General features: G+C 42.8%; 1 protein-coding gene across 2 annotated transcripts in view; it reads left to right on the forward strand.

The window, feature by feature from the left end:
• HEATR6 (HEAT repeat containing 6) overlaps window positions 1-19,362 on the forward strand; it is a 35,155-nt gene extending 15,793 nt beyond the window's left edge. The window contains exons 10-20 of one of the 2 annotated variants that reach the window (XM_040244083.1): window positions 2,312-2,518; window positions 2,916-3,015; window positions 5,946-6,301; window positions 8,192-8,314; window positions 8,673-8,759; window positions 11,627-11,761; window positions 12,578-12,700; window positions 13,645-13,769; window positions 14,565-14,661; window positions 15,643-15,847; window positions 17,112-19,362. In XM_040244083.1, the coding sequence (XP_040100017.1) occupies window positions 2,312-2,518; window positions 2,916-3,015; window positions 5,946-6,301; window positions 8,192-8,314; window positions 8,673-8,759; window positions 11,627-11,761; window positions 12,578-12,700; window positions 13,645-13,769; window positions 14,565-14,661; window positions 15,643-15,847; window positions 17,112-17,683 (2,130 nt within the window). In that variant the 3' untranslated portion in view covers window positions 17,684-19,362. The remainder of the gene's footprint in view (window positions 1-2,311; window positions 2,519-2,915; window positions 3,016-5,945; window positions 6,302-8,191; window positions 8,315-8,672; window positions 8,760-11,626; window positions 11,762-12,577; window positions 12,701-13,644; window positions 13,770-14,564; window positions 14,662-15,642; window positions 15,848-17,111) is intronic. The other variant, XM_040244084.1, reaches the window with a different exon arrangement.
• The last annotated feature ends 3,293 nt before the right edge of the window (window positions 19,363-22,655 follow it).

The following is a 22,655-nucleotide window of genomic DNA, read 5'->3' on the forward strand; positions in this document are numbered from 1 at the left end:
ATAGACTGCAGTTTCCCCTAGCCAGGATGAAGCGTGACAGGACAGCAGTGTCATACCTTCTCCTGAAGTGCACTCTGATGATGGTGTGGAGATCATGGCATCTCTGGTATAAACCTGTGGTGGATTCAGTTGGAAGCACAGTCGTCACTGACATACTGATAAATTTTTTATGTATAATTTTATTTATTTACTTCAGCTGTACTGGGTCGTCTTTGCTTTGTGGGCTCTTCTCTGCCGTGGTGAGTGGGGGCTCTTCTCTAGTTGCGGTGCGCAGGTGGCGTCTCTTGCTGCAGAGCGTGGGCTCTAGGGTGCAGGCTCGACAGTGTGGTGCACAGGCTTAGTTACTCTGCACAGGCCTGTGGGGTCATACGGGGCCAGGATGTGGACCAGACTGTGTCTCCTGCATTGGCAGGTGAGTTCTTTACCACTGAGCCACCAGGGAAGCCCCTCATTGACATTCTTTTGTTTTCATCTGTGATAGTTACAAATGCTTTTTCCCAGTTAGGAAGCAAAGTTAATTGAGCTGAAAACTTTTTATTTTGAGTATTAGTTTCTTTTTAAAGGTTGGCTTTTAATTTTGTTTGGTTGGCGAGCTCTTGAAATTGTAGATTTTACATTCTACAGAAATGGCAGTTTCTTTAGCACAACATCTACCTTTTCAGTTAAGACCAGCCAGTCGTCTAATCAGAGGGTTGGCAGACTATGGCCAATGGGCTGAATCTGGCACAATACCAGATTTTATATAATCTATGAGTTAAGTGGTTTTTAATGCTTTAATTTTTTTTAATAAAAAGAATATTTTGTGACATGCAAAAGTTATATGAAATTTAGATTTCACTGTCTAAAAGAAAAATTTTATTTGAAAACAGCAACATTTATTTATTTATACAGTGTCTGTGCTGCCATAGCAGAGTTGAGTAGTTGCAGCAAAGACTCTGTGGTGTGCAAAATCTAGAATATAAAATTTGTACTACTGGCCCTTTACAGGAAAGTTTTGGTAGCCCCTTATCTAAGTTCTTGGATCAGCTGACTTGTGCTTGAGATCTCCCTCTCCCTCTCTCTCTCCCCCCCTACACACACCCACCCACACACACACACACACCACTCTCCTCATAAATTGTCAGCTTCCTAACTTTCTTAAGTGATCTATGCTTAATTCCAAAGACTCATACTGCTGTACTGTAAATTTGTTCTCACAAAAACTTTGGTTTTTTTTGTTTATCATTCTACTCTATAAAAGGCATGTAGAAATGATTTGTTTCGACTTAACTCCTGAACAGCAGCAGCAGTTTGGAGATAACATAGTTGAAGATTTTCTGGAAAACCTTTTTTACACCAAACTCCAATGTGCTTCTTACTGAGTAAATATTTAGATTAGATCCTAAAGTTATCATGTTGATTGCTTGCTTTTAAAAGTCTTTTCAGTTGGCATTTTGGGGTGAGCTGGCCAAAGAGGGTACAGTACTGTTTCATTAGTAGTCCTGCATTTATCGCCTGCATTCCATTTTGGTTAAATTTGGCTTTCTTTCCATTTATTTTTTCCTTTCTGATTTTTAATACCGCAGAATTGTCAGTGTACCAATTAAAAGTAATTAACCTTATAAAGAAAATCTTGATGCAAAGGCACTATTCCTGACAGATAACAGCAGTCCACTGACAGAGGTGCACGTATTTTCCTTTCCATCCATAAGGTTATATTTAATAGTATTTCTTTGAGTATCAAAGGTTTTTATTGCAGCTAGTGTTATTTTCTGTACCTAAGAATATTTTTGAAAGTTGGTCACTAATGGTGTCTGCCAAGCTGAGTATGCATGGAGTTCCAAATATCCTATTTAATTAACACTGAGCGCTAATGGATGCTTTAGGGTAAAATGTAAGGCAGAACGTCCTCAGGAACTTTGATGTGAAACAGATTGTAGATGGGTCTTTTTCCACCCCACAGGCTGTTGACTTGTCTCTTGTCCGTTGGCTTTATCCTTGACTAAACTAGGTTTCTCGTCCTTAAGTTACTTTCATGCTCGTGATTTTAGGTTTTTATACTATGGCATAGCTTAGACTTATTCCCTATAGTAAGAAAACCTAATGGCAATGTGATTTAAAGTTCTTTTTTTTTTTTTTTAACTGAGGGTAGGGAATGACGGTGCAAGTGCCTTAGTCCACAGCTACTTTTAGGACCTGATAGAAATTGCATTGCTTTTATTCGTCTAATTAAAATAATCTAAATACTTTGAAAATGAAAAGTATATATAGGAAGAAGGGGATTTGACTCCTGATTTTTAACTCACTGAAGTGAATCCTTCTGAAATTTCAGACACGTGCTTGTGCCCTGCAAGTTTTATCTGCCATCTTGGAAGGCTCAAAGCAGTTTCTTTCTGTTGCTGAAGATATCAGTGACCACAAAAGGGCTTTCACTCCCTTTTCCGTCATGATCGCTTCCAGCATTAAAGAGTTGCACAGATGTCTTTTGTTAGCTTTGGTGGCGGAATCATCCTCACAGACCCTCACTCAGATAATTAAGGTAAATGTGCCAAGATATCAGTGGATTGGCAGAGGCAGTTTCTCTATTTCAGTCAAAACTGAAATGTTTATATTGCCCACAAATGAATTGATTTAAGAATATAAGTAATTTTATTAAAGATAACCTGATTGGAAGTCTGTTCTTCCTACTTGTCTGATCACAGCTATATGTGATCTTTGTATATGTGATCTCTTTGTATGTCCAAATAAATGATTTACTATGACAATTCCTTTTAAGTTGTACCAAGTGCCCTTTTCCCTTTAAAAAAGGAAAAGAAAAAAAGACTGATTTTCAAATGAATGTAAAGACTTTCGTTTTTTAGTTAAACGCTTTAAATTTTGTCTCTGTGCTGTGGCTTAATCAGGCCCATTAATGAGCTACTCTTTGTGTTTTGTAGTGTCTTGCGAACTTGGTATCAAATTCACCTTATAACCGTCTGAAACTCAGCCTGCTGACCAAAGTCTGGAACCAGATAAAACCTTATATCCGCCACAAAGGTTGGTGGTCGTTTGAAATTGATTGCTTCTTTATATCAATAAAATCTAGATTACTAGTTTAAAATATTCAGAACATTTTTAATACACTAAGATAATTCTGTTTATTATCCTCAAACTTTGGGGGGAACCAGCTATCGCCAGAACCCTGCGTTTGATCCCTGAAGCCCCCGTAGGCACCACTGGAAAGAAAGAACTTGGAGAGTCAGCTGTACAGTTCAGTGCCTTTCCAGTGCCTCAGTGCCGTGACTGGAGTGTCCCTCGAGAATTAAGACCGGGCCAGTCCTAGGGGTTCTGCGCTAGTGGCGCCTCCCTGGGGGCTCAGCCAGGAAAGAATCCGCCCGCATTGCGGAAGAGCTGGCTTCGATCCCTGGGTTGGGAAGATCCCCTGGAGAAGGGAAAGGCAACCCACTCCAGTATTCTGGCCTGGAGAATTCCATGGACTGTATAGTCCATGGGGGTCGCAAAGAGTTGGACACAACTGAGCAACTTTGAGTTCACTTCCTCACTTCTGCTCTGGTATATAATAATTCATAGTCTTTAGATATAAGTAGAAAATGGATAGATAGACATCTTCCTCTTTTTGGAAAGAAGTGGAATATAGGATAGCAAAACCTAGTTTTGCTAATGTTGGCCTGATAGAGTGAATGTGGAAGCATTTCTTCCTCTTCAGTTTTTTAGAATAGTTTGAGAAGGATTGGTATTAAGTCTTCTTTAAATGTTTGGTAGAATTTACCTCACCCTTGAAGCCATCTGATCCTGGGCTTTTGTTTTGGGTGGAATTTTTTGATCAGTGATTTGATTTCATTACTAGTAATTGGTCATTGGATGTTTTTAGAAATTTATCCATTTCTTCTTGGTTGTCCAATTTGTTGGCATATAACTTAATAGTAATCTCTTATAATCCTTTGTGGTGTTGGTTGTATCTTCTCTTTCATTTCTAATTTTACTGATTTTGGTTCAGTTCAGTCGCTCAGTCATGTCTGACTCTGCAATTTGGGCCCTTTTATTCAGAGTCTTTTTATTGATTGGGCTCTCTGTTTTTCTTGATGAATCTGGCTAAAGGTTTTTCAATTTTGTTTATCTTTTTGGGAACCAGTTTTTGGTTTCATTGATCTTTTCTGTTGTTTTGTGCGTGTGTGTGTGTGTATCATTTTATTTATTTCTACTCTGATCTATATTTTCCCTTTGAGTTTGTTTTTCTTTTTTTAGTTCCTTTAGGTATAAGGTTAAACGGTTTGTTTGAGATTTTTCTTAGTTTTTGAGGTAGGCCTGTATTGCTATGAATTTTTCTTTTAGAACAGTCTTTGCTTTACGCAGTAGGTTTTGAAACACTGGTTTCCATTTTCACTTGTCTCAAGGTTTTCCTTTTTGTTTTTTTTCAGTGACCTATTGGTTGGTTGGTGGCATGTTGTCTAGACTCCACTTGTTTGTGTTTTCTCTAGTAGTTGATTTCTTGTCTCACAGGATTTTAGTCTGAAAAGATGCTTGATATGATTTCAGTCTTATTAAATTTATTGAGACCTGTCTTATTTTGCCTAATCCTCTGTTTGTTTGTATGTATCAGGTAGATCAGCTGCATCTCCTGTTCTTGGTAGAGTGGCTAAGTATAGAAGGTGAACTCTGAGGCCCGGTAGCATGGTTCCCCCAGGTCACCAGAGCCCAGGGCTCCAGGAGTATCCCCTGTGTGAGTGGCAACTGCCCTTCTGTTGATCCTGGGCCGCACTTTCTGCAGGTGTGTTAGTGTATGAGGTTGGCTCCCAGTGCAGCTGGCTGTAACTGGGAACTGAATTAGATGAGCATGTGATGGGTGGGATCCACAGATGAATGCTAGTAAATTAGATGGCAAGAGTCAGAGCAGGTACCTGCTGGTGCCTAGCTGACTAAGTAGAGAGAGAGATGGAAAAAAAGAAATCTTTATTTTTAAGTGGCACTTGCTAGCTTCTCAGAAACCCTCAGGCGCATGCTTTATTATTAGTCAGTGAATCTCCTTCTTTGATCAGCTTCTTTTCAAACTGCTATCTGTGTGCCATAACCTGGAGCCAGTGAGTTTTTGTGCACAGCCTTTTGGAGTGGATTCACAATTCTCTACAGCCCTCCGACTCTCTCTCAGGTATAACCCCCACTGGTTTATGGGGGAATCATCTTCCTGGTGCAGGTCCCCTGGGCTGGGGAGCCCAGCATTGGGTTCAGAACTCTCACTCCTCAGGAGGACCTCTAAGGCCATGAAATCCCTCCTGCCTATGGTTTGTAGCACTCAAGGGTTGTAGGTCCTTCCCAGGCCATGTCTCTGCCCTTCCTACCTGTCTCAGTATGGCTTAAAAAAAAAAGTTTAGTTGTGGAAAATTTTTTCTGCTGGTCATCAGGTTGTTCTCCGAGATGGTAGCTCTACATGACTGTAATTTTCCTCTCTATGAGAAGAGAGCCTAGCATCTTCCTACTGTGCCATCTTGTCCTGTCCCCTCACTTTAGCCTTTTAGACTCTACAGTGACCCACCACTCTTTTTCTTTCTTTCATGATTGATTTTGGAAGGGTCTAAGCCAGTTGTCTTTTTCTTTGGCTGCACTGGGTCTTCTTTGTGGTGTGCGGGGGCATCTCCCTAGTTGCTCGAGTCACATGGGATCTTAGTTCCCCAACCAGGGGTCTAACCCATGTCCCCTACATTGGAAGGTGGATTCCTAACCACTGGAACACCCGGGAAGTCCTACCAGTTGTCTTTATAGTATGTCTCACCCTCAATTTGTGGGATATTTTCCTTATGATGTTGTGTAACTTATACATGTGTTTCCTGTAAACTGGAAGTTCTGTCTAGAGGTTTAATTAGATTCAGGTTAAACAAGAAAGCCATAATTCTTAATTGCCTGCAGGGATAATTATGATCTCTGTGGTCCCCGTTCCCATGGTGATAGGTTCTTACTGTTGCCTTTGACAGACGTTAATGTTCGTGTGTCAAGCCTCACACTGTTGGGAGCCATAGTGTCTGCTCACGCGCCTTTACCTGAAGTCCAGCTACTTCTGCAACAGCCCTGTTCTTCCGGACTCAGCAGCAGCAGCTCAGCCACTCCTCACCTCAGTCCTCCTGAATGGTGGAAGAAGGCCCCTTCAGGACCCTTTGTAGAAGAAGGAGCTGTTAGCTCACCAAAGTTGTCTTCAGAGCCCTGCTGGCTCATTCGACTTTGCATTTCCATTGTTGTTCTGCCCAGGGAGGATTCCTGTTCAGGTAGTGATGCTGGTTCTGCAGGAGGAAGCATCTATGAGCCATTCCCCATGCGGTTGGAGGCCTTGCAGGTAGGAGGTTTCATTTCCTCTTCTCTGAAATGGAAGTAATCATTCTTTCTTCACGGGGCTTACCTGGTGGCTCAGCAGTCAAGAATCTGCCTGCAGTGCAGGAGTCACAGGAGACACAGGTTTGATCCCTGGGTTGGCAAGATTACCTGGAGGAGGGCATGGCAACCCACTCTAGTATTCTCACCTGGAGAATCCCTTGGACAGAGTAGCCGGTCGCAAAGAGTCAGACACAACTGAAGTGACCTAGCGTGCGTGCATGCACACACACGCGCACGCACACACATTCTTTCTTCACAGGGTGATTACTTCATGAGGAGTAAGTCTGAAAATAATGTAAAACCAAGCCATGTGTCATTGGTATTAGTGGGAATTGTGTGTGAATTCACATTTTAGGTGTGAATGCTTTGTTGCTTTGTTTTGAGGGGGTAGGTGGAGGGGCTTGGTTGTGAAATGTCAGATTCATCCGGTTTTGTTGCAAGCCATTTTGTTGCAAGTCATCTCAGGTATTATATGGCCAGTAGGTGTTATAGATTATATAATAATTCTGAAAGAAATTATAGTTAATCTTTGATATCTGCATCTGAAAATTAAAATAAATGTTTACTTTAGTTCTCTTTGGTCATATATCTGCTTCAGTTCAGTTCAGTCGCTCAGTCGTGTCCGACTCTTTGTGACCTCATGAATTGCAGCACGCCAGGCCTCCCTGTCCATCACAAACTCCTGGAGTTCACTCAAACTCACGTCCATCGAGTCGGTGATGCCATCCAGCCATCTCATCCTCTGTCGTCCCCTTCTTCTCCTGCCTCCATTCCCTCCCAGCATCAGAGTCTTTTGCAATGAGTCAACTGTCGCATGAGGTGGCCAAAGTACTGGAGTTTTAGCTTTAGCATCATTCCTTCCAAAGAACACCCAGGACTGATCTCTCTTAGAATGGACTGGTTGGATCTCCTTGCAATCCAAGGGACTCTCAAGAGTCTTCTCTAACACCATAGTTCAAAAGCATCAATTCTTGTGCTCAGCTCTCTTCACAGTCCAACTCTCACATCCATGCATGACTGCTGGAAAAACCATAGCCTTGACTAGACGGACCTTTGTTGGCAAACCTGTGTCTTAGGTCCTACCTGAATACAGAAAAAACAAATACTTTAATTTAGGGTAGTTCTCTTCCTTTGAAGGAATAAATATTTTGTTATATCTGCTTAGAGACAACAAAATATTTATTCCTTCAAAGGAAGAGAACCACCCTAGATTAAAGTATTTGTTTTTTCTGTATTCAGGTAGGACCTAAGACACAGGTTTGGTCTTGGGGTCTGCTGCTAATTATCTGGTTGATATTACACATGTCCTTTAACCTCTTAGGGCTTGCCTTGGTGGTTCAGTTAGTAAAGAATCTGCCTGCAGTGCAGGAGACCCAAGTTCGATCTCTGGGTCGGGAAGATCCCCTGAAGAAGGGAATGGCAACCACTCCAGTATTCTTGCCTGGAGAATTCCATGGACAGGGGAGTCTGGTGGGCTACAGGCCATGGGGTGACAGAGTTGGACACGGCTGAGCAACTAATGCACAACACTTTAACCTCTTAAACTTTTTCAGTCATAGTTTCTTCAGCTAGAATATTTAGTTAATACCGCCTTTGAAAAATTGTTCCCGGGCTTAAGTGAGACAATAATGATAATCTTAAACACATTTTGTAGATTATAAAGCACCATAAAATTATATGATAGCGCTTAGTTGATTTTAGTCATAAAATAAAGATTATGGTTGTTTTTCGTTTTATTCAACTTCAGGTTTAAGCCCCTTGTTGAATGTGAGTGATTTCTGAAATACTGGAACACTTCTGGATCTTGCAGTCCTGCATTCCGTTCTCAGGGCTAATCTCGTTTTCTTTGCAGGTGTTGGCTCATCTGGCAAGGGGCTACTTTTCGATGACGCAGGTCTACTTGATGGAGCTTGGAGAGGTGATTTGCAAGTGCCTGGGGGAGGCAGATCCGTCTGTCCAGCTTCATGGGGCAAAGGTAATTTTCATGAAAAGCCATGTGCTTTTTTCTTTTCCTGCTTTTAGGTTCTTTCCTCTGCCACATGTCCATGGTTCTGAGTTTCTTTAGGACGTTTCAGGTAGGGAAGTGATACGTTCTTCTATTTTCAGCCCTACATATAAACCAAAAAAATTAATTTGGTTTACCTGGTGAAATATACCTGGTGATTTTGCTCCTGTTGAGAATGGCTCTGAGATAGGAGTTGCTAAAGAAAGAAAGAAAAGCAATTGGAAATTATTTTTCCCCATGATTTGAAGTAATCTGTAAATTGAAGTTGCTTTTTACCTCCATGGTTCTAATATTCATCTCTGATAATCTGTTTCTTTTATCTTGGCAGCTTCTGGAAGAACTGGGTACCAGCTTAATACACCAGTATAAACCAGATTCTTCTGTAGCACCTGATCAGAGAGTTCCAGTCCCCTTGGTAAGTAAATGTGTATTCATGGTTTTTTCTTTTCTTGGTGCTTCAGTCAGTTTTATTTTGAGGTTCAGCGATGGTTTCTTTTGGTATCAGAAAGTATCAGAGAGTTTGGTTTCTTTCAGTATTGGAAATTATGGTTTATAATTTAGGATGAGTAGGTTTTATTTGCAGTTCAATATGTGGTAATGTGTAACATAGAGCCAGCAATGGAAGAACCAGTTTTGTCACACAAAACCTAATTCTATTACTCAGTATGCCCAAGAGACAGACTAGAATGCTGGGAAGAGCCCAGGATTTGGAATACAGAGTCATGAGATTAAACCACTTAATGAATATTATGAATAATATTATAATTTCCTTGTTACAAAGAGGAATAAAAACCCTTGACTCATGGGACTTTTGGGAGATTGAATGAGGTGTGAAAACTAGCAAATAGATGTTCAGTGAATCTTGATTTCCTTAACCCCTTCACTGCCAGCCCCCTCTCCCCATTATTTCCATTAGATTTTGTGATCTTAGATTCTCTGTGTTGCCCCCACGCTGTGCCAGTTATTCTCTGGAGGAGGAACACGTGAGCCCACCAAAGAAACCTTCTACGTAGTGCCAAAAGCAAAGTCAGCTCAACATGAGTGAGGTTTTCTCCCTCTGCCCTCCTCAGCCTGCCCGTTCCTTTTCTCTTCACAGTTTCTGTCATCCTTACAGGGAGTTAAGAATGTCTAGCCCTAGTCCTTCCCTAGACAGTCACTAAAACTGAAGTGTCACCATTTGCAGGGAGTTGTGTTGAGCTTCGCCATCAGACAGACCTGGGTTTAATCCAGACTTGTTCTCTTGCTCCATGTGATTTTGGGCAAGACTCTTAACCGCTCACACTTTAGTATTATTTCATATGTCAAAAAGGGATATACTTTCTGTATTACTGATATACTGTTGACTGATAAACTATACTGATAAACACTTAGCAGCTTAAAGCCATATCCTACATTTATTCTGTCACATAGTTTCTGTGGGCCAGGAATTGAGAGTAGCTTACCTGATGGTTCTGGCTGAGGTCTCATGAGACTACAGCCAGGATGCTGGCAGGGGCTGCAGTCAGCCAAATTTGACGAAGGTGGGTGGCGCCTCTTCTGCGGTGTCTCACTCAACCACATACCTTGCAGGTTAGCGCTGCCTGCTGGCAGATCTCATTTGCTCCCTCTGCTTGAGGACCTCCCCAGAGAGCTGCTGGAGTCTTCTCTGTACAAGGCAGCTGGCCACCCTTGCTCAGTTGCTAAGTCGTGTCTCACTTTTTGTGACCCTAAGGACTGTAGCCCTCCAGGCTTCTCCGTCCATGGGATTTCCCAGGCAGGAATACTGGAGTGGGCTGCCATTTCCTACTCCCGGGGATCTTCCTGACCCAGGGGTTGAACCCACATTTCCTGCATCTCCCACAGTGGGTTCTTTACCACCGAGCCACAGGGAATGTCCTGGCCACCATTATAGCAGTTCAATTAAGAGAGAGCAAGATAGAGCTATAGGATTTTTATGATCTAGCTTTGGAAGTTTCTCACTGATCAGCCCAAGTCAGTGTAGAAGGGGATGGCCTCCTAAACATTAGGAGGTGAGGATCCTTGGAGGCCAGCCTGAAGGCTGGCAACCACACCTGGCTGTCATCCTCTGGTTTGGGGCAAGAGGGCCCAGATTGGGGGTCTTGGTGGTAGGATTGTGGAGGTGAAAGAACTGGCACGTGGGTACCTGGCAAAATTTATAAGTCCATGGGGAGGCAATGGAGACACCAAAACCCCAGACAGATTTGCATCTGGGGCGTGATTCTTCAGGGTTTTTAAAAACATGAGAAGGAAACTGTTAAAGCACTTGCAGATGCCTCCCTTGAGGGGCACTGAAGTGAGAAAATTCTTCCATGTGCTCAAAACAGAGCTTATTGTTCAGTTGAAGAATCTCCACTATGTACCCGGCGCTGTGCTAGAGACTTTACACAGTCTTACATTTTATTATCACACAAACTCTGCCAAGTAGACGTCTTTGCCCTCCTTTACTGAAGAGGAACCAAAACTTGGGTTCAGCGACCGCCCGAGGCTGCAGAGACTGGAAGCAGCGGCTAGAGGCCTCAGCCCCAGCTCTGCCTTTCTGGATCCAGCACACAGCCTCTGGGCCACCCTGGAACTCTGACCCCGTGCCCACCGAGGGGCAGGTTGAAAGAGCTCCTGGCTGGGGGTCAGTTTATCTGATTCTAGTCCAGCCCTGCTTGCCTACCAGCAGGTTACCTCTTTGTGCCTCAGTTTCCTTGTATGAAAATTTAGATAATGGTATATTCTTCATTTAGTTGGGCTGAAATTAAAAAGAGTTGATGGGGGGACATCCCTGGTGGTCCAGTGGCTAAGACTTCATGCTCCCAATGGGGGGGGGGGGGCCGGGGTTTGATGCCTGGTCAGGGCACTAGATTCCACACGCCACAACTAAGAGTTCACATGCCACGAGCGGGAGAAGATCCCGGGTGCTTCAGCTAAGACTCAGTACAGCCTAAATAAATAAATAAATGTTTCTTAAACATGCAGTGCGTTGATCCGTGGCAAGCACGTGGAGCAGCACCTGGCGTTGGGAAGCTCTGGAGAGTATAAGCTGATGCCGTCCTCTTCTCGTCCCCATTGCTGCTGTCACTGTTGCTGCCTCGCTGAACCAGACTATGGAAGCACTTAACTAGTTGCTTTCTAAAGTTCCTTTCAGTGCTGCTTGGGAAGCACTAGTGAAAGTGTTTACAGCGAGCGACCGCTTTATGGAAAGTGCGCCATCATTCTGGTCCCAGGCGGTAGTGTGAGCAGCATGCTGGCTCCTCTGTCATCTCTTGGCTGCACTTACAGCTGTGCCCCTTCCAGGTGGTGACCTTCTGGACCACGATGCTCAACGGTCCTTTACCCAGAGCCCTGCAGAACGCGGAACATCCGACGCTGCAGGCCAGCGCCTGTGACGCCCTGTCTTCCATCTTGCCGGAAGCTTTCAGCAGCCTGCCGGTAACCTTCGGGGTGTTTTCTCATCTTTAATTTGTGATGCTAAACATGAGAGCTTGAGTTTGATTTTGACTCTTTTGAACCAGTATTCAACATCATCTCTGAGGAAAAGGTGCACGTTCTACCTGAGTATAGGGTAAGGGCAGAGGAGAACAGCACTGAAATCTAAATGTCTCAAGGGAGCTTTTCCTCTCTGTGCTTAGAAGGCGGGATTGGCGGGGGAAGGGAGAGTAGCAGAGGCTTTGAAGTCACATTTTAGAATTTCAGATCTATAAGTTAGAAAATCCTAGCTCTTTGGATTTGAATCCTAGCTGGTTTAAATCCTAGCAGCTCTTCTGCCTTCTAGCTCTTTGGTTATTTAACTTCTATAAAGTTTAGTTTTATCACCTGTAAGATGGAAATGATGTGCCTGGTAATGTGAAGCATGTGAAAATGCCTACTTTGGTGCCCAATATATGTTGTGCTTAGACCGCTGCTTCCTTTAGCCCTTAATGGCATTTGCATCCCTTCTTATTTATATAAATTAGTTTTTATAAGGAAGGCAGCATGATTAAAGGAGGAGAACAAAATGACCTGATTCCCATGGTGGTAGAGGTTACATGTAGTCACGAGGCTGTGAGCCCTGTCTCGAGTGGGTCCTCTGATGTTTACTGGATCTGAGTTGAACCTTTGTTCTCTGCCAAGTTAGCCTCAAAGACTCAGTTGTGTTCACCTCCCTCACTGTGGATTCAATACAGACGTGTCACAGTCACTTGTCGAAGGCAGTGGCTCATAACTATTTCACTCACGCTTTTGCGTGGCCTCCCTTTCTCACTGCAGAGCGACAGGCAGATCCTGTGCATCACGATGCTGCTGGGGCTGAATGACAGCAAGAACCGTTTAGTGAAAGCTGCCACCTCGCGAGCCCTCGGGGTCTATGTGCTTTTTCCTTGTCTCAGACAGGTCAGTGAGCCCACATAGCTCCACTGTGCCACTTTATAGTCATTTTATTACTCTTTGTGATGATATAGAGCTCCTGAAGTGGACAGTAAAGGCGATTAAATTGGTTTGTAATCTGGTTTCCTTAATTGCTACTAAAATATGCTACTGTCTATAAGAGTTGACTCATTGGAAAAGACTCTGATGCTGGGAGGGATTGGGGGCAGGAGGAGAAGGGGACGACAGAGAATGAGATGGCTGGATGGCATCACCGACTCGATGGACGTGAGTTTGAGTGAACTCTGAGAGTTGGTGATGGACAGGGAGGCCTGGCGTGCTGCAATTCATGGGGTTGCACAGAGTCAAACACAACTGAGTGACTGAACTGAACTGATAGTTCATTTAACTATTTTGCACACTGCCCAGGACCCTAGGCCAGTGAATGTTTAAAGTAATATACGGTAAAAAAAAAGAAGTGAAATGGGACATTACCATACAATAGTAATAATTTAGAAAGTTAATAAAATTTTAATACAAAGAAACAAATTTCTCCTTCACTCTTATTTGTGACCTTTATCTCACTGAGAAGTATGTAAGTGAACAGGATGTGCTTACAAGTGTGTTTCATTGTCCACATCTGTTCCCAAGGTAGACATCAAGCCAAGCGCAGGATTCAGAGATAATTGTCACAGGCCAGGTTATAAGATGTTTGCAAGAGCAAAATCTGTAGTCCCCTTGAGTGTGTATGGCATGTATCAGAATCATGGGAGACCTTCCCCTGGAATTTTAATGAGTGTCTAAATTGTCATATAAGAAAACAGTAAATTGATTAAATGAATTTTGATTTACAAATACAAGTTTGTGGTAAAGGCTTATATAGCTTTATCTGAAAACAATTTTGAGAACTTTGAAGGTAGCAGTGTGAACTCTTAAGGTAACTACAGTGTTTTGTTTTGTTTACCTTACAGGATGTCATATTTGTTGCAGACACAGCCAATGCAATATTGATGTCACTTCAGGACAAGTCTCTTAATGTCCGGGCCAAAGCAGCCTGGTCCCTCGGCAACCTGACCGACACTCTGATTGTTAACATGTAGGTAACTCGGCTCACTGTCTCTGGTTGACTTCCAAGGCCAAGGTCCCAAGAGGACATCTTTGATCCTACTAGAAAGGAATTAGCAGTAATTCCCTTACGTTATGCAGTCAGTCTTGCTGCTTTGTTTTGTTTTATATTCTGTATTTATATTTATATTTGTTTTATGTACTATTAGTAACCTGTTTTTAATATATATGTATATAAAATACTGTATGCTGATACAAGTAATATACCCACATTATAGAAAATGTGAAAACTATAAAAGTAGAAAATCAAAACCTTGGTAATAGTTGCCCTATTTTTAAATATTGTATTTGTATATTTTTAAGTAATGTATTCACAGCTTTATCCTCTAATTTCCCTCTCCAGAGGCCACTGCTCTTACGCATACACAAGTATCTTGCTTTTTGTTCCTTCACTCTAGACATGTAACGTGTATAAGCATTCTGCTCTATAGACTTTTTATAAATTGTTATTTGTTATCACACAGTCATCTCTGTGTGCTCATTATTTTGCCGTTCCCCTGTAACTGAACATTGGTGTTAGTGTAGGCTTTTATATGCATTGAACATTTTTGTGCATGAAATCTCCATTGTGAGATATCCTTTTTGGTTCTATCCCTAGATGTAGACCTACTAAATCAAAAGGTGTAAACCCTAAATAAGTTCTCAGTATAATCTGAACAGATTTGTGGAACTGTTTGTGTAATGACACTGAGTGAGTATATTTGTACATGTGTATGTTTAGGTGGGTTTTACAGTTAACGTGTTTTGCTTGCTTTGGGTGGGACAGGGAAACACCAGACCCAAGTTTCCAGGAAGAGTTCTCAGGCCTCCTGCTCTTGAAGATGCTGCAGTCAGCTATAGATGCTTCCAAGGATAAAGACAAGGTAGACTGACAGCACAACCTCATATTATTACAGTTCTATCTCACCAACTGTATCCCTGTTCAAAGGAAGTTGAGAGTGTATAGTGTACACTCCATACTTGACAGTTTCCTTCCTATCTCATGAGAAATACCAGTGCCATTTGTAAGACTATCCCATGCCTGTTTTTCCAAAAATCTCTTAGTAGAATTGACAAGTCAGGAAGATGAGCAGCTTGGCTTTGAATATTCCCTGTTACACTATTAAGTTTTAAAAGTGTAGACATGCACTTTAGGGTCAGCAGACATCAGCCAAGTTCAAATCCTGGCTTGCCCTTTAGTAGCTAAATGACCTTCGGTGCATTATTTAACTTCTCTGAAGGTGAGTTTCCTCATCTGTGACCTGAAAATCATTCCATATACCTCACTGGACTCCAAGATGCCTTTATTATAGCATCTGGCATAGCACCAGGCCCAAACCAAGTGCTTGACTTAGTCAGTGGTTCTGAAGACCCGGGAAGCCCTACCATAGGTTAATTCAATCAGAATTGGTTTTGTTTTCTTAAAAAAAAGCTCCCCAGATGATTCTAGTATGCTGCAAAGTTTGAGACTTTAGGCAGAAAAGTATTGGACTGGAATTATGAAACCTAGGTTTTCCAAGCCTTGCTGCAAATCAGCCGTGTCCTTTTGCCCCTGGGCCTTACACACCATCTCTGTAAGACAAGGAAGATAGACTTCTCTGACGTCCCATCTGACATTTAAAAAATCAGGGCAAGGAACTGTAGAACCTTATCTCTGATGACACAGAATGTTGACCCCACAAGACCTTGCAGAGTTCTAAGAACTTGCACCTTTACAAGCTACATTTTTCATTATCTCATTGCTTGAAGATGTTTTGGGCCTCCTGTTTGGTGTTTTTTTGTTTTTGTTTTTTTAATTAAAATTATACTTTCTGACACACATCTTTGGCAAAACAGATTTCTAATGCTTTTACATCTTACTCCAGGTAAAAAGCAACGCAGTCCGAGCCCTTGGAAATTTGCTTCATTTTCTGCAACCTTCTCATATAGAAAAACCCAGATTTGCTGAAATCATTGAGGAGGCGATCCAGGCCCTGATTTCTACTGTTCTGATTGAGGCTGCCATGAAAGTCCGGTGGAATGCCTGTTATGCGATGGGAAATGTATTTAAAAATCCTGCTCTTCCCCTCGGTAAGAATGTCTCCTTCTTCTCTCTGATGGAGGGCTTCTTTGGACAATACACACCAGTCTCCATTATTAATAAAACCACACTGGTATTCGTGGTATTTTACTGAACACCCCAGTTTAAGGGAAAGGTGAGGTAAATCATGGTCTATATATTTAAAGGGGTATTGTGTTGCCACTTAAAATTACATTTACAGAAAGTTCTTGATAATCTGGAAAGATAGTTCGGATGTTAAGCAAATGAAAATGAGATATGGAAATTGTTTCTACAGTATGATCTCAATAAATGGGTAGAAAAAAGACTGAAAGGAAATTAACCTGAGTATTGACAGTGATTGTCTCTCGATGGGATGATAGGTAGGATTCTTTTCTGCTTTTATTTTTCAAAATTTTCTGCAGTGAGCATACATTGTTTTAGCAATCAGGAAAGAAGTTAAAAGGGAAACAGACATGGGAGAAAGAGGGTGTACCTGGAAATCCCACAGGAGATGTTGGCTCCAGGATGGAGTGCTGCAGGCAGGGAGGGATCTGCCTCTGAGGATGACAGGCCCTGCACCTCGGTACGTCAGCAGCAGCTGAGAGCTGTTCACAGCCTCCAGATCCCACTCGCTTGAATTGCCAGCATTTCTGAAACACAAGGGTGTCTTCCTGGAGAGGTGACGTTCCTCTGGACCAGCAGAACCAAGATTGCCTTAGGGAGGTCTATCTCTGCTCCTTGTACTCCCAGAAGCATCCAGGCAGACCAGTCAACCGGGAGCCTCATGGCTTCATCCACTGAGGAAGCAGCCTGAAGTGGCCTTTGGCATTGGTGTTCTTTGAACTGGGTATCTGCCTCCTGTCTTCAGAGGCAGCAGAGGAGTCAGGAAGGGTTGGGAGTGTTAAGGAAGCTGCATTTTACTCTGCTGCCCATCTTGAGGAATAAGAACTCCCAAAACGGAGCAGGTAGTGGTAGCTCTGACGAGGAATAAAGCTGGCTGACTTTCTGGGGCCAACAGGAAGGGAACAAAGACAGAACTCTGGGCATCATCTTCTCAGTATTAGGAATTTGAGCCTCCAGTTAATCTGAGTACTCTGTCCCCCAGTCATTGCCTAAACAGTATTTTCTTTTCCTTTGTAATAAAATGCAGGACCCGCTTTTTAAGTGAGAATTAAGTGAAAACGTGGAAGGACTAACTTGAGCACTAGTATATGTACTTCCTTCAGGCCCCTTCTCTCCCCCCGACTTACTTTTAAACTTTCATTTGCTCTGATGACTATGGATTCTTTCTAGAAACGGCCCTGTGGACCTCCCAGGCCTACGACGCCCTGACATCAGTTGTGACGTCATGCAAGAACTTCAAAGTGCGCATCAGATCGGCCGCCGCCCTGGCCGTCCCCCGCAGGAGGGAGCACTATGGGTCGGTCGAGCAGTACGCTCAGATCTGGGATGCCCTGGTCACCGCCTTGCAGAAGAGCGAAGACACCACAGACTTTTTGGAGTTCAAGTACTGTGCCAGCCTGCGGACCCAAATCTGCCAGGCGCTGATTCACCTCCTGAGCTTGGCCAGCCCCTCCGACCTGTCCTGCATCAGGAAAACCCTCGAACTGCACGGGGACATGGTCCAGTCCTATATCCTACAATTTTTAAAATCAGGAACAGAGAGAGATGACACCGGAGCACCCCATCACCCGCAGGAAAGAGACCAGATGGTCAGAGCGGCCCTGGGGCACATAAACAGTGTCCAGGCACTGGCTGGCGACCCAGCCAAAAGGGCCATTGTGGCCTTTTTAGAAGATACCCTGACCATTTATTTTGACTCATCTGGATCTCAAGTAGCACTCTTAGGATTAACCCATCAGTGAATGGTCTACCATACTTTGCAGGTGTCAAGTGGAAACAGGAAGACCTGAGTTTGAGCATCAGATGTGTGGGGTTTAGTCTTAGGGGCAGAAACAGTCCTTTCACTATTTATTTAAAACGGGTTAGCAGCTATTGAAATGTTTCTCAGAGGGTTCATCCATGTTGCAGAGTGGTTTCTCTGCCTTGGCTGTGGCTGTGGCTGCTGGACCCTCTGACTTGTGCATCTGGGAGCCAAGGAGTTGGGTTGTCCTGGGGATTGAATAGGCTTGGGTTCTGAAGAGTGGTCTCAGAATAGTATTTAAAAAAGGAAAAAGCAAAGGATTTAGGAGTTAGAATGTTGTATATTGTGTCTCTGGAAATTGTTTTTCTTTTGTAATAAACTCATGTAAAGCAGTGTGCCCATAGTCTACCATTTTTGTCAAGTTGCATTTATAGAAAGCTGTAAGTAGAGCTCCTGTTCAGCCAATTTGTGCTGGTTCAGCTGCATCGGTTGCTTTCAGGTTGATAAATAGCTGTTGCACTGAGCTCCCCGAGTGGCACCCCTGGAAGCCCCCTCCATTCCTTCCCACAGCCCTGTAAAGATGAACTGGAGTTCAAGGCCCTCTGGCCAAGGCCCGTGTCCATTTCAGCCTGGCCGTAACATCGGCTTCTATTTCAATTTCCTAACGTCCTTTAGGAGAATGTGGTCCCCCATGCTGAATTTTTGGTGATTTTGCCACCTTTGGATTTGTGCCTTTAAAAAGATTATTTGTTTAATTTACATGATTACAAGGAGAGGTTTTTAGATTATATTTTGATAATGCCCAAGCAGTTATAAAAGTCGTTTCTCACTGAAACATTATTTATGTTTAAATTTTGCATGTGTGTCTTGACCACCAACTTTATTGTAAGCGATTTCAGTCAGGAATTTAGAGATATATAATAAAAGATCCCATACTTCCACTTGATATGGATAATTAAGAATCAGGGTACATAGAGTGAGTTTTGGCAGTATATTACAACTCAGATGGTAAAGAATCCGCCTGCAGTCCTGGAGACCAGATTTGATCCCTAGGTTGGGAAGATCCCCTGGAGGAGAGAATGGCTACCCACACCAGTATTATTGCCTGGAGAATTCCAATGACAGAAGAGCCTGATGGGCTACAGTCCCTGGGGTCACAAAGAGACATTACTGAGTGACTAACAGTAGTTGGCAGTATATTATTTAACTGCAGTTACTTAAAATACATACTTCACAGCATCCATGTGTCTTTTTTTTCTCCTTTATGCTTAAGTTACTCTTCCCCTTCTATGTTGCTGTTTGTCCAAAAAATATGTTTAGGCAGCGACTAGGGAGCAGAGTATTCAGACAGCTGAAGTCTCACTTTTTTTTGTTGGTAGAATACCAATTTCCAAAGCATGAGACTACCATCACAGTAAAAACTACCATATGAAACATTCTCTAGACTTGCTTTTCTTTGGAGGATTCTGGGCAAGAATTGTTATAGAGCCATGGGACTGAGTTGAACTTGTACCAACCCTGTCTTGAATCTTAGAACTTCCTTTTCTTGAAGGAGTATATTCTTAGTAGCAGCTTGTTTACTTGCTATTTTCATAAAAGTAAAAATATGCCATATATAACTCATTCCTGGTTCTTTGAGCTTTCACTGGTGGGTTTCTTGATAAAATATCTCTGAAATGATTTTGAATGGTTTCGCTTGCTGATTCACTCTTACCATTTGTTTACTTTGAATAAAATTTTTTTCTTTCTAAATCTTTCAGTGCCTTTGAGGTTTCCAGCTTTCTGAAAACAGATGTTAATGTTCATATGCAGGAAGAAACCAAGGCTAATAAGCACTTCCAGAAACCCATAAGTGTAGACTGAGGGCTTCTCTCTGGGTCGGATGCTGCTTCTCTTCACCCTGTGACTTAGTGGCTGTACACCCAGGCTGAAGGCTCAGGAAAGCTGCCATCATGGAAGGAAGCCACTCAGAGAATAAAGGGCCAGGATTTATTTGCTGCAGAAACAGTAGGAAGTCTGGCTCTGATTCAGAATGCCAAATTCTGAACTTTCTTTTGATACATGATACTGATGTTTCTCTTGATATTTAAAAGAAAATTTGGAAGAGGAGTCAGCTTGACACAAACTCATTGAATCAAGAGCATTAGGAAACATCCCTTACCTTCCAACCTTTCCTGTGAAACTCACTGATAATAAGCCCACTTCCAGAACCCAAGGAAGATGCACACTGTAACCTCTTGCAGATTTAGTTAATGGTAGAGTCAGTGCCCTAAGGAGATGACAAGTTAGACACCTCGTCGAGGAAACCAGAACAACAACTTCCCTGATTTTGATATTTGTGCATGAATCCAGACAGGAGCAGAACCTCACCACCAGCTTAAGTGAGCTCTAGTTACTCTGGTTCGTTCGGCCTTCATTCCATTAACTGTGCAGTGGTCGAGAGCCTGGGCTTGAATCCTGGCTCTCATCTATGAATGTCACCTCACCTCTCACGCCTGGTTTTCTCATCTGTGAAATGGGGATGATGGTGCCTGCCTCATAAGGATGTTACAGCAGTGAAATTTGTTAATACATGGAAAGTTCTTAACTTTCAGTACTCAATAAAATCAGATGTTTGTTTTCCTTGAATTTTCAGAGCACTGGGCAGAAACGGTATCAACACACCATGCGCTTCTATGATGCTGGTTGGACAGCTGGAGTCCCCTGACTGCACTTCTAGGTAGTGAACCTGGATCCAGCAGGGTGGGATGGGCACTGCCCCCAGGACCTCTGTGGCCAGCCAGAAACAGCCCCCTGTGGGTCCCCACAGATCCCTAATGGGCAAGGGCAGGGACTGCAGGTGAGCTCTGCCTTGTGACCCATCCCTGAGGGCCAGTCTTCAGAAATTACATATCCAGCTTACACAAACTTCGAAATTACACCTGTTTAGCAACTCTTCTTAGTAATTATGTCCTTGGGCAAGTTTCTAGACCTCTTATTGGTAAAAAGGGGAAAACTACCTCATAGAGTTTCAGGAGTCAGTCACATAATACGTGTAAAGCATTGTCTTGGAGCCGGCACAAAGCAGCCGCTGCCCTCGTTAGCCTTTTCTTTAACTTCCTCCCTGGGCTTGACTGTCTCCTCATTAGGGTGAGATCTCTGGAGTGGGGTCTTGGGGAAGGAGCTTCTAATCTACTTCTAGTACAGTCCTTGAGTCCTCAGGTCTACACTAAAGCTCAGCTCTAGTGGGTGAGGATGTTATATTCAGTCAGTTCAGTTCAGTTCAGTTGCTCAGTCGTATCTGACTCTCTTCTACCCCATGGACTGCAGCACGCCAGGCCTCCCTGTCCATCACCAACTCCCAGAGTTTACTCAAACTCATGTCCATGGAGTCAGTGATGCCATCCAACCATCTCATCCTCTATCGTCCCCTTCTGCCTTCAATCTTTCCCAGCATCGGGGTCTTTTCCAGTGAGTCAGTTCTTCGCATCAGGTGGCCAGAGTATATTAGGATTGGGCCAAATTCTCAGCAAACCAGCATTCATTTGCCATTTATGCCCAACACTCCCAAGGACCCTCCTGCTGCCACCAGTAACTAACTAGGGGAAGGTGGTGGTGCTATGGCCTCTCCGGGGACATTATTCAAAGAAAAGCACCTGTGTTGGGGAAAAGCCCTTCCCTTGAGAATTAATTGCTCTGCAATCTAGTCTGTGATCTACTAGGAGTGACTATAGGAACACAGGTGTTTTTTTTTTAACTTAGAACTTCTATTAAAATATTACCACATTAATAGGTCAAGTAAGAAAATGCAAATGGTCATTTTATGGATACGGAAAGACTATTTTGGTAAAACTATCTGATAAAACTCAGTGTCCTTTTCTGATCAAAATTCCTTTAAAAAAGAATTTAAAAAGATATTTCATCAACATCATGAAATATTTCAATCTTGAAGAGTGACTTTGCTAAAATCACAACCAAGACAAGTCTGTCATCACCACTGTTACCTAACATTGTGTAAGATTTGATGGTCAATATGATTAAACAAAAGCAGATTTTTTCAGAAGTTTTTTCAAAGATTCCAAATTAGCATTATTTGTAAAACACCAGTCTGAGAGACTGAATTCACGAATCATTATTTGTAGAAAATCAAGAAAATCAACTCCAAAAATAACAAAAGTTTTGTAAGGTAGCTGGTTATGAATTAGGCCAAAATCAATAGCTCTTCTATATATCAACTATAACCAATAAGATTTTATGTTTAAAAGATCTCATCGCGTAGTGACAAAATTTCAGGAGTAATCTAACCAAATTCTAACACAAGGATTTTGTGGAAAAAAATTTAATTGAAATTTTTTTAAATGTCATTGAAGAAGACATTTTTAAAAAATGAGAAGATACACCATGTTCCTAAATAGAAGGACCCAAAATTATAAAAAGACTATGTCTCTCTGAATCCAGAAATTTAGCTAAATTCCTATCAAGATAAAAAAAATACTTTTAATGGCAAAATGATTCTAAAGTTCATCTGGAAAAATGGATGTAAGAATTCAAACCAAGGAATTTGAGTTTTAGCCACCACACCGTGCTTGGGCAGAGCAGGGGGGGGGAGAGTCAGGGGGGAGGGTGTGCAGGGAGAGAATTTATCCTCAGGGTGCCCTAAGGGTGCATTGCGTTTTTCAGCCTTTGTAAATCCTCGGCTCTGTTTGTGATCTCCCTCCAGTGCTAGTCCACCCTCTCCCTCCCACTGAACACAGCTAGAGTGCCAGGACTCAATGCATGCAGCTGCTATCTCGAAAAGGAAAGCGTAACAGGCAGACCAGGGGAGGAAAGGGGAACTCAGCACACCCAGCTGACAGCAAGTTTGCCGTTATTGCCCCCTGGTGTCTCCTGGCCTGGACCCCAGGCGGGCAGAGTCCTGGACCACGCTCCCAGAGAAGCTGTCTGTTTCTGGCCCTGGGATGGGGCACGAGGAACTGTGTGGGTCAGGGAGAGAG

Source organism: Oryx dammah, unplaced genomic scaffold (genome assembly GCF_014754425.2).
Source record: "Oryx dammah isolate SB20612 unplaced genomic scaffold, SCBI_Odam_1.1 HiC_scaffold_8, whole genome shotgun sequence".
Classification (NCBI taxonomy): domain Eukaryota; kingdom Metazoa; phylum Chordata; class Mammalia; order Artiodactyla; family Bovidae; genus Oryx; species Oryx dammah.